At 44.0% G+C, this 12,118-nt stretch overlaps 1 protein-coding gene across 2 annotated transcripts in view; it reads left to right on the top strand.

The window, feature by feature from the left end:
* Window positions 1-12,118, top strand: part of Cog4 (component of oligomeric golgi complex 4) — a 30,115-nt gene that overhangs the window by 16,987 nt on the left and 1,010 nt on the right. The window contains exons 11-17 of one of the 2 annotated variants that reach the window (XR_002483230.3): window positions 473-639; window positions 1,566-1,731; window positions 6,928-6,990; window positions 10,461-10,577; window positions 10,938-11,030; window positions 11,574-11,657; window positions 11,807-11,967. Coding sequence is in view for 1 of the 2 variants with exons in the window: in XM_005318404.4 (XP_005318461.1) it covers window positions 473-639; window positions 1,566-1,731; window positions 6,928-6,990; window positions 10,461-10,577; window positions 10,938-11,030; window positions 11,574-11,657; window positions 11,866-11,967 (792 nt within the window). In the remaining variant the exon portion in view is untranslated. The remainder of the gene's footprint in view (window positions 1-472; window positions 640-1,565; window positions 1,732-6,927; window positions 6,991-10,460; window positions 10,578-10,937; window positions 11,031-11,573; window positions 11,658-11,806; window positions 11,968-12,118) is intronic. The other variant, XM_005318404.4, reaches the window with a different exon arrangement.

Here is a 12,118-nt window from a genome sequence, read left to right on the forward strand (position 1 = left end):
ATGTCTGAAATCCTAGGTGATGGATGTTTCCAAGACAAAGGCCATCAACATAAAATTTCATGATGTAATAATGAATATAGAGAAGCTAGCTATTTTGGCAAGCTTGTGAGAAGAATATGCCATATTACACGGGGTGTGGTGACACATGCCTATAATCCCAGTGGCTTGGGAGGAGCCTGAGATGAGGATCTTGAGTTCAAAGCCAGCCTCAGCAACTTATTGAGGCCCTAAGCAACTCAGTGAGACCCTGTCTCTAAATAAAAATACAAAAAAAAAAGGCTGGGGATGTGGTTCAGAGGTTAAGGGCCCCTGAGTTCAAATCCCTAATACCAAAAAAAAAGAATATGCCATATTGTGAGAAACATGGGTAAGATATAGAAAAGGGAGCAAAGCCAGAACTATATAACCAGAACCATCTAGAACATGACATGCAGAACTGGGATACTCACTGGGTGCTTTGTCTTTTGGGTAGGCTGTGGCTCTTGACACCTATGAGAAGGGTCAGTTGACATCCAGCATGGTAGATGACGTCTTCTACATTGTTAAGAAGTGCATTGGGCGAGCTCTATCCAGCTCCAGCATCGACTGTCTCTGTGCCATGATCAACCTTGCTACCACAGAACTAGAGGCTGACTTCAGGTACACTTGACTGCCTTTCTGCTTCTCAGGTACAAAGGTCCTAGTAGTGGTTGATTCCCAAGCCCATTTGTTTCTTAATTTTCTTTATGATTCTAGTTCAGGTCTGTATAAAATAAAAACTCCTATCCTTAACACAACATCCTTGGCTCCCAGCAGATACCCATCAGTGAGGTACCTTAAGTGCAAATTTCTGTTCCCTCCATTGGGATGAAGGGGTCTTTGGTCTCAAACCTAGGAAGAAAAAGAGGTGATTCAGATGAAAACAGTAGTTATAATAATGATCATAGTTACTATTTCTGCGAGCCAGGCACTGCTAATTCCTTACTCTTTTAGTTCTAGTAACAACCCTATGAGGTAAGAGCTATTAGCTGTATCTTGTAGATGTAGAAACTGGGGCTTAGTGAGATTCTATACCTTGTCAAAGATTACTCACCCCATAAGTGATGTAGTAGAGTCCAGAACTGATTCAAAACCTTTCCTCTCAACTCCTTCATGGTACTGCCTTTCACTAAGCTGTACTGCCTCCTCTTTGTTAGAGCTCAGTAGTAATAACTAAAAGCCTCATAAGAAGTACATTGGCTAAAGGCACAACTAAAATGACATCATCAATACCATCGTAGAATACAGTGTAGAAACTGAATCCTTCCTTCCCCTTCCCCCAACTCTGCTATGTAATGAATTGATGTCCCATCAATTTAAAAAAAAAAAAAAGTTCAATCTCCTCTGTAAATTTTTGTATGCTTGAGGGAGTGTTGATTACTGTCATACCCTGAGTCCTAAGGTCTCCTATAGTGGTCTACAGGATTTAGTTATCTCCCCAGAAGAGTAAATGGTGCTGCTGGGTTAGGGTTATGGACACTTCAATCATACCATCCTAGAGGCCAGGTTGAGCACTGTCATTCCCCATATGCCATTCTGCCCCCTAGGGACGTTCTGTGTAACAAGCTGCGGATGGGCTTCCCAGCAACCACCTTACAGGATATCCAGCGTGGGGTGACAAGTGCCGTGAACATCATGCACAGCAGCCTCCAACAGGGCAAATTTGACACAAAAGGCATCGAGAGCACTGATGAGGCCAAGCTGTCCTTTCTGGTAGGTGACCCAAAGATTGGGACCTGGGTCAGTTTTTCTTGAGAGGTTAAACTGTGACCTCTAAGCCATAGTATAAAAAGCCTCAAGGTGAAGACTTTGCCTTCAGTATCTGTACAGAAAAAAGTCTCTATGAGGCTCTTAATGCAGGGAACTATTCTGAGCAGCCTGAGCCCAAGATATGCTTTTTTGGGTGGTGGGGGATGCTGGAGATTGAACCCAAGGCCTCACTCACGCTGGGCAAGCACCCTACCACTGAGCCACACCCACAGTCTAAATATGTACTTTTTCCTAGAAGACTGAGCTCCTCAACTCTCCTGAATGCTCATTCCCAAGACCTCTGCCTGGCTCTTTAGCGGTCCCACAGGGTAGCCAGCTTGGTGTGCTTCTGCCAGGTCTCCAGACTGCTTCTCTGAGGAGAGGCTCACAGAAGGCGTAGGTGCTAATGCCTACCAAGACTGCTTTTCTAGCAACTTCCTTTGGAAAGGTGATCCTGTTATAGCCCTTAGCTGTTTAGAATAAATGACAGGTACAATTGAAGCAATGAGTCTTACAGGGCAAATTTTTGTGACAGTTGAAAATGGAGAAGCATGGAAGAATGAAAGGTTTTATAGAAAGTAACATCCAGTTCATGATGGGTCACTGGGAACACAGGACTCTGAAGTTCATTATCAGGCCTCTCTGGCCCATGCCTCTTGGCCTGAGTGGGAATAGCACTGTCACAAGTCCATTATGCTCCATCCTTAATATTGGCTAGATTCTGAGTCTTGGCTTCTGAGGCTCAGAGACTGAAGGAAACATCCAATAATAGAGCTCTCCATCACCAGTCCGTAGATGGGGATGGATGCAAAATTGTGAGGTCTATAAGTGAGGTCCTTAGTCTGTCAGATTATTAAAGAGGTCTGTAACCCCCAAAGAGTTCAAAGCTTTTGTTTTTAGAGACAGAGTCCTAACTTACTAAAATCTACCTTGTCCCTGTGCAGGGGAACCACATTAACCAGTCTGTCAGACTGGTTAGTGTGAAGACTATTTAAGCAGCCCGACTCACTCTTGTCACTGAAAGTATTTTCCCTGGGCATGAGTTCCTTTAATCTGGGATGTTGCAATTGTTGCCAGAAAAGAGGATCAGCTCCGAGAAATTGTTACCTGTGAAATGTGGTACCTTTGGAGTTTGGAGAACTTTGCCAAAACTTCCAGCAACCAGCATCATGAACTGACTTAAAGATTCATTCATTTCTGTGTGCAGAAGTTTTCATTGGCTTTGCTGCCTACCCCGTAAAAGCTAGATGTCTTTACCTGGTCATCTATTTAAGTCCTCCCAAATCTTTCCAGTCCTGTTTTCCACTTGACTCCACACTTCCTCAAGGCTGGCCAGTCAGTATGCCTTCAACTCACTCCTTGCTCTATGAGGACCTCCCATTCAGAAAGCTTCATTGTTGGAGGATCCAGAAGATAAGGCCAAAAAGAAAGGTGGTGCTAAATGCTTGGTGACAAATTTCTAGTTTTCCTTATGCCAAACACTTAAAAATATCATCACTCCCACCACAGAGCCTACCTTTTATAACACTTTTGATTCATTTACCTGTTAGAATGAATTTCCCAACTGTACTGACATATCATTTTTCATGAGCAGGATAAGCCCTGTGAATCCATGCTTACAAGGATTGTCAGTACAAGGGAAACTTTGAAATCAATACCATCTGAATTCAAATCCATTTTCCCCTTATGGCAGTTATTTTTGGTGTCCTTAAATGCCTTGGAAACATTCATGTTGTGGCCTTCATCCTTCAGCTGTCAAGACAGTGGAGTTATTTCTCTGGAAACTTATTAAATAAGCATGTTTGTGTTGTGGCCTGTAGCCTTTTCCCTCCATACTCAGAGTGGCCTTAGCAGCACTGTCAACAGTGATTCTTCAGTATAGACTGCAGGAAGCCAGCAAGGGCAGCAGTCAGAGGAAGGACTTCCCAGTCTCAATCCCTGGAGTTCTGGGATTCTCCTTATATCTTGAGATCCTTAAATTCCTGACTTATGGCTCTTCCCTACTCTGCCCTCCTGGCCATGTCACCAGACACCAGTCTAGAGACACTGAGACCTCTCAAATTGCTCCCACTCACAACCTATAGAATAGTATTTGTACACTATAGCAGTGTTCATGTGGCATTCAGCTTTCTGTCTCCTCTTCCTTCTGTCCTTACTTTCTCTTTCTTATAGTACTGAGGATTGATCCAGGATCTTACACATACTAGGCAAGTAATTCTGAGCTACATCCCTACTTCTTTTTGTTTTATTTTGAGACAGGGTCCTGCTAAGTTCCCTAGGCTGGCCTTAAACTTTTCATCCTCCTGCTTTAGCCTCCCAGGTAACTGGATTACACCCAGCTGTATAAAACTTTTCTCTGAAGAGTCCTCAGTGCCATTCCACTGACCACAGAACAAAGGGCCAGCTATTCAGCACAGCACTGAAAGTCTAGTCAGACCTCACCTACCCCTGTAGATCTGTGTCACCTACCCCTGTAGATCTGTGTGTCTTTGAGCTCTGTTGGTCTCCCAAACATTTCAGAGTTTTTCTGCCATTCTGCATTTTCTTACATTATCCCTTTTCCAGAGTGCATTCTTTAACTTACTCATTCAACAAATACTGATTGATAAGCTTCTGTATATCAGGCACCATCCTAGGTTCTATAGGTGAGCTGTCCAACATATAGCTACTAGCCACAGTGACTATTTAAATTTACATTTAATCCAGGCATGATGGCACACGTTTGTAATCCCAACAGCCTCGGAGACTGAGGCAGGAGGATCACAAGTTTAAAGCTAGCCTCAACAAAAGCAAGGCTCTAAGCAACTCAGTAAGACCTTGTCTCTAAATAAAATACAAAATAGGGCTGGGGATGTGGCTCAGTGGTTGAGTGCCCCTGAGTTCAATCCCTGGTATCAAAAAATAAATATAAGTTTAAATTTAGAACTAAAAGTACATTTATATTTAATCTGAGTATAGTGGCAGATGCCTGTGATCCTGGTGACTCAGACCAAGGCAGAATGATTGCAAGTTCAAAACCATCCTGAGCAACTGTCTCAAAAGATAAAAAGGTCTGGGGATATACCTAAGTGGTAGAGCTCCCTGGGTTTGATCCTTAGTACTGCAAATATTAGTAAGTAAATTTTAAAAAATCTTAAAAACTTAAAGTTATATTTAAAAATCCAGTCCCTGAGTCATGTAACGCACATTTCAAGTGCTCAGTAACCATAGATACCTAGGGGCTGGTATACTAGACAGTTCAGATTTAGAATCTTTGCATTATCAAGAAGTCAAATAGTACTGTACTAGAGATATAGTGGTGGTGAAAACAGGCTAGGTCCTGCCTTCAGGGATCTCATTCTAATGGAAAAAGCAGACAAGAAACATGTATACCAGATAATGTCAGGAAACTATGTACCCCTGAGAAAATATCAGTGGGCTGATGAGTGTTGCTCAGTGGTAGAGAGCTTGTCTAGCATGTATGAGACCCTGGTTTCAAAACCTAGCAATATACACACATCCCAAATAGAATAGTGAGCTGGAGAGGCTGATGGGGTGCAGAAGTGTACTCACCCTCATCTCCTCTCAGAACCATTTCAGCCTTACAAGTTCAACTCAGCCACCAACTCTGCCACACAGCCTCCCTTGCATTCTGCAGATCAAAGCAGTTCTGCTTTCCTCTACGTAGCTGTAGGAGTTTGTGCCTTGATAATCACTTTTGTCACATGCTGCTTCTAGTCTCTAAGGCAAGTGAGTAATAAAAGAAGGAGCTGTTGGCCCAGAGTGGGGACCCCCTTGAATTCTAATCCTGGTTTCAACTATGTGGCCTTGGGGGCTGGGGATGTGGCTCAAGCGGTAGCGCGCTCGCCTAGCATGCGTGCGGCCCGGGTTCGATCCTCAGCAGCACCACATACCAACAAAGATGTTGTGTCCGCCAAGAACTAAGAAAAAATAAATAAATGTTAAAATTCTCTCTCTCTTTCTGTCCCCCTCTCTCACTCTCTCTTTAAAAAAAAAAAAAAAAAAAAAAAAAAAAAAAAAAAACTATGTGGCCTTGTCACTAGCTTTGGGTTTTGATTTTGGTTTGGGGTTTGTTTTTTTGTTTGTTTGTTTTTTGGTACCAGGGGTTGAATGCAGGGGCACTTAACCATGAGCCACATCCCCAGCCCTTTTTTTGTATTTTTATTTAGAGACAGGGTCTTACTGAATTGCTTAGGGCCTCACTAAGTTGCTGAGGCTTTGAACTTGTCATCCTCCTGCCTCAGCCTCCCGAGCCACTAGGATTATGCGTATGCACCACTGTTCCCAGCCAGCCTTACCACTTTTTTGAGTTTCTGTCCCCGTACCTGTTTTATTTTCTTCATAATATTTATCACCACCTGACATATATTTAATATAATACATATATTTGTTTACTATCAGATTTCCCTTCAAGAATGTCAACTCTATTGTAGCAGATGGTATTGTGCCATGTGTGTGCATTGTGCACACTGGAAACTGAACCTAGGCCTCACACATTCTGAACATACACTCTACCACTGAGCTATTCCCCTGCCCTGAGTGGGTGGATTTTGTCTGTTTGGTGAACTGCTTTTTCCCAAATGTCTGGAACAGTGCATGGCCCATAGCAAGTACTCAGTAAATATTTAGTCTGTCAATGCCGGCTGACCTTGGTGAACCATTTTACCTGCTAAAGAGTATCATTTCCCACTCCTATAAACAGGACCTGATAAAACTTTTAGGCAGGTATTCAGTAGAGGTAGTGAGATAATAGTTGAGAAAATGCCTCCTGGGTGGCAGGCTCTCTGGAAGCTCTTGGTAAGTAAACATCAGACCTTACATCCCTAGCCCAGGATTGCCAATTTGGAGGCCAGGACTTATCCTTGACCTGTGTACCTGTAAGTATCATGGAGCAAAAAGACTTGGAAACTAGGCTCTACCTGTGCAGTCCTGATACTTTGCTGTCTTGGCATCAGGCACAGAAGAAAGGGTAAGCCTTGTTCACCATTCTCCCCAGTCCAAGACCTAAGTATCCCACCTGATGACGGTGATGCGGGCTTTCCTTAGCATCTTAGATCCCTCTCTGAGCCTCATGGAGTATAACTGACAGCCAGTCAGGCACTGGAGTAGGCAGCAAGCACAGTGAACAGGACCTCACATTTTTCCTTCTTCATCTCGCAGGTGACTCTGAACAATGTGGAAGTCTGCAGTGAAAACATCTCCACTCTGAAGAAGACTCTGGAGGTACAAGGGAAATTGCCTATCAGCTTTTAGCAGCTATAGCTTGCCATTTTGAGAAAGAGCCCTGTACTCATTATGGTGGGGACTGGAGCATTCTCTCACATAGAGCCATACTCAGGGGAATTCATTAGTGATTGTCATGATAACAAGACATCTGTGGACCATGGGGAAAGCTCTGGCCATGAGTAGCAAGATAGAATTCAAATTAGATCTTCCAGCTCATATTTGACATAGAACCTTAGCCAAGTCCCTTAACTCTGAGCCTTAGTTCTCTGAGCCTTAGTTTGTCATCTGTAAAATGAGGGACAGATCTCTACCCTGCCCTACTTGGGGTTTGTTGGGTAACCTAATGAAAAACAGGGTGAAAACATTTTATAAAAAAAGTATACTATTTTTATGACAAAACTCTGGATATGACACATTAAATAAGGATCCTCAAACCCTGTTCAAGCTAGTAGCTGGGTTCTTGTTGGTTTGTTTACTTTTTTAGTTGCTGTTATTTTAAAGGAAGGCAGCAGTGTTGAGGAGAAATTGCATGGACTATGAGTCAGATACTATGGAGTTCAAATCTCCACTTGATCTCTGACCAGTTCTGTGGCTTTAGGCAAGTTCCGTAACCTTCCTGAGCCTTGGTCTCCTCACTTTTTTGTTTGTTTGTTTATTTAATAGTTGTTGATGGACGGTATGCCTTTATTTCATTTGTTTATTTTTATGTTGGGCTAAGGATCAAACCCAGTGCCGCACACATGCTAGGCAAATGCTCTACCACTGAGCTACAGCCCCAGCCTCCTCACTTTTAAAGCAGGAATCATAACCTCTTCCCCAAGGAAGTTATAGTCAAATGAATACAATAATATAAACCACCTGATACAGAAGAGGCATTCAGTTGTACTTTTTTTTTTTAATATTTATTTTTTAGTTTCAACGGACACAACATCTTTTCTTTTGTATGTGGTGCTGAGGATTGAACCCAGGCCACGCGCATGCCAGGCAAGCGCGCTACCGCTTGAGCCACATCCCCAGCCCCTCAATGATACTTATTAATTATAACAGTTAAATAACAGCATGGCTGGTGTATGCTATGATCCTAGTCCCTTGAGAGGCTGAGGAAAGAGGATTGAAAGTTGAAAGCCAGCCTCAGCAACTATCTGAGCAATTTGAGAGACCCTGTCTCAAAACTAAAAAGGTTGGGGATGTGGCTCAGAGATAAAGCACCTCTGGGTTCAATTCCTGGTATTAAAAAACAAAACAAAAAGAATAGCATGGATCAATCACTTTGCTAAATATTAGGAAATGAGGTGCCCAATTCTTCTCCACTCTTAGACTCAGCCTCTGGGATACAAAGGAGGCTAGGGTCCTGCTTCCAGTGGGTAATACTATAGAGGCAGAGGCTTTGCGGCAGAGGCAAAGGGCCGCTTGCACAAGCTGTTGTGAAGTGGGCACTGTGAAGACCAAGGAAGAGGCTGGAATCAGCACACAGGCCTAGTAGCTAATAGAGTTCCTGAGCTCAGGATATGGAGATATGGACTAACTTAGGAATTTACCCCAAGGAGGCTCTCAAATAGAATAAAATAAGGTGATGCTCACAATGTATCAATAACGTGTCTCTTGTGTCAGGAGGCTTTCATCATTGTTTTTAAGTCATGGCACTTGAGATTGTATTCCTAGCATCAGCCTGTTAGAGTATTTTGTTTGTTTTTGGCAATGGAGATTTAACCCAGGGGCACTTTTCTGCTGAGCTACATCCCTAGCCCCCCCCCCTTTTTTTTGAGACAGAGTCTCACTAAGATGCTGAGGCTGGCCTTCAGCTTGCAATCCTCCTGCCTTAGCCTCCCCAGCCACTGGGATTATAGGCGTACACCATAGCACTCTGCATGGCTTCATCCTTGTCAATCTGTTGTATTTTTAAGTAAAATTTTAGGAAATGTTAGACATTCATAACTAAGCCAGTAGAATTAGCCAAATAAAAGAAAAGGTGAGTAGCAAAAAAACGGAGAAATTCCCATAAATTAGACTTGCATTTCAAAGATACTCTTTCTCAGCCTCATCAGCAGCCCTTTGTGATAACCAGATTCAGGGGGCTGATACCCATTTCCAGATGAGGTGAACAGGCTGGGCGTGGGAGCTGGGTCTGCTGCCCAATAAACCAGTTCATTTGCGTCTCTCCACACTGCTTCTGCTGTGTCCAAAACAGCACAGACTTTCTAAGGACTACTACAAGAAATGTGGGCAGCTCCTGGCAACCCAAATTACCATGAGCTTCAGGCAGGACCCCTATGAAGTTCTCTACACCTGGGCTGTAGTGCAGTGATCAGGAACAAACACCCTGAAGCTGCAATTCCTGAGGTACAATCCCAGTTCCACAACCTACTGCTATGGCTTTAGTAAGTTATTAAATTCTCTGTGCCTTAGTTAAATCTCAGTAATGACCATGATAATTTCCCTTTGACAGTCAGACCTAAATATTGAAGAGGTGAAAAGTACAACAATAATAGTGTCAGCCAGGCATAGTAGCACATGGTAACCACTCAGGAGGCTGAGACAGGAGGATCAAAAGTTTGAGGCCAGCCTCAGCAACTTAGCAAGACCCTTGCTGGGGTTATAGCTTAATGGTAGAGCGCTTGCCTAACACACACAAGGCACTGGGTTCAATCCTCAGCACTACATAAAAATAAATAAAATAAAGGTTTTATGTATATCTATAAGTAAGAAATAATATTAAATAACAACAACAAAAACTGTCAAAAGAAAAAAGGGCTGGAAATGTCACTCAGTGGTAAAGGGTCCCAGTACCACAAAATGATAATGATGAGTATCTCCGTAGTGCTTACAATGCACCAGGCATTTTGTGTATTATCTCATACAATTCGCAAGCACCAAGGGAACAGGAATCTATGTTCCTGTTTTATGGATAGGGAAATTAAATCTCAGAAACTTTAAATCATTTGCCCAAGGTCACTCAACAAATACATGGCTGATCCAGGACTTGAACCCCAAAATGTCTGGCTCTAAAGGTATAAAAAAATTTCTGGCATGTTTTTTCTTCACCTCCCCTCTCCCTATATTACAGTAGGAAGTAGAAGAGCCACAAGAGTAGAATTCAGGTTTTTTGAAGGCCATAAGAGTAGAATTCAGGTTTTTTGAAGGCCATAACGACTCTTGCATAAGATAGGTCAAAGCTGCTCATAGAGGAGGCTGAGGCAGGAGGATCACAAGTTCAAGACAAGCCTCAGTAACTTAGTGAGACCCTGAGCAACTTGGTAAGACCCTGTCTCAGAATTTTAAAAAGGGATGGAGATATAGCTCAATGGTAAAGTGTCCCTGAGTTAAATCCACAGTACCTGTCCTCCCCCAAAAAAGGGCTGAAGGAGAAGAGATGGCTGGTTGCATATTGGCCTCCTCTGCACTTCCTCACCATTCCCATTCCCATGGCATAGGCGTGCTTAGTAGTCTAAAGCTGTGTTCTCTCCTAGAGTGACTGCACCAAGCTGTTCAGCCAGGGCATTGGAGGTGAGCAGGCCCAGGCCAAGTTTGACAGCTGCCTTTCTGACTTGGCTGCTGTGTCCAGCAAATTCCGAGACCTTTTACAGGTAAGCCCCAGAATCTCCATGTGGTACCTCAGAAAGATACTCAAAGTAACCTGCTGGTTACTCTGACTTGCTGTTTGCCCTTAGTCACAGGTGCTGCTAAGAACTAGGCACTATAAAATCTTCTTTTGAGAGTTTACTAAAACAACCTCAGGACTTCATTCTGGACCTGAATCTGCACAGATCTGGAAAAGGACCTTTTGTTTCTGGATCCTTTTATGAGCATGATCTCCTTTCTGCTTTCCATAGAGTTTGTAGAGGGCCTCAGAGCTGCAAGAGTACCCTGCACTTGAGGGAGGGATAGAAAAAAACGGAAAGGGTGGGGATGTGTGACTGATGTGTCTCTGCCCTGTCATTGCATAGGAAGGGCTGACGGAGCTCAACAGCACAGCAGTCAAACCACAGGTGCAGCCTTGGATCAACACCTTTCTGTCTGTCTCCCACAACATCGAGGAGGTCAGCCTGACCACTGCAGTCTACAAGCCCAGGCTTACCCTTCCCCCACCCCAGCAAGAGGACTGTGGAGCCATCTGATCACACTAGACCTTAGCGTACTGCTCAGCTGCCTCCCTCTCAAGGACTAGGGTCCTTCCGAGAAACAACTTGTTGCTACATCAGAGAAACATGTGAAGGGAATTTGCCTAGACCTATTTCTTTTTACTGAGGCTTTTTTTGCCCCACATCTTGTAGACTCAGGAATTTTTTTCCCTTAGCCTAGTGATTTCGCTCCTATAAAACATGAGCTGCAGGAGAAACAGGCAGCCAGGTGCCTTGCCATAGTCTGTCATGGCTCCACAGCCCAGGGCTCTTCCCTGGCTAGAGGTGTGATGCAGCAGTTCTGCCAGCCTGGAAGACTAGCTGGTTCTGAACTGAAGGAGTCAGAGGCTACAGAGAGGAAGGGCCTCTTACATTTTTTTTCATAGAGGGGTAAAGAAGGGGTGGGAGTGAGTGGTACTTCTTAGAGGCCCATGTTGACCCACCCTTGCTTCATGACAATAGGAAGAATTCAATGACTATGAGGCCAATGACCCTTGGGTACAACAGTTCATCCTTAACCTGGAACAGCAAATGGCAGAGTTCAAGGTGAGTGGGGGCTTAGGGAACTACCCATCTCTGCCCACACCAGCAGCCTGTGTCTTATCACACCTGCTGCAAACTCTGAAAGCCCTTCTGAGCCCCAGCCTTGGAAATACTCCCCCATGGTCTTATGTAATTGTCCCCTTCTCCTGAAGACTCCAGTGAGAGACAGAGGGGCTAGGCAGGACTCCACTGATACCACGCCTCTGTGCAGGCCAGCCTGTCCCCAGTCATCTATGACAGCCTGACCAGCCTCATGACCAGCCTTGTTGCCGTCGAGTTGGAGAAAGTGGTGCTAAAATCCACCTTTAACCGGGTAAGTCAAGGGAGCCCAGATTCACACCTCTTTCGTCTGAAGAAAACAAGTCATGCCTTCCCAAGACTTCAGTGCTCTGCCACCTGCAGACCCTGTGTTTGTGGGCCCAATCCTGCCCTGGCTTCTAATGCCCTAGAGCAAATAAGCCACT

Source organism: Ictidomys tridecemlineatus, chromosome 15 (assembly GCF_052094955.1).
Source record: "Ictidomys tridecemlineatus isolate mIctTri1 chromosome 15, mIctTri1.hap1, whole genome shotgun sequence".
Classification (NCBI taxonomy): domain Eukaryota; kingdom Metazoa; phylum Chordata; class Mammalia; order Rodentia; family Sciuridae; genus Ictidomys; species Ictidomys tridecemlineatus.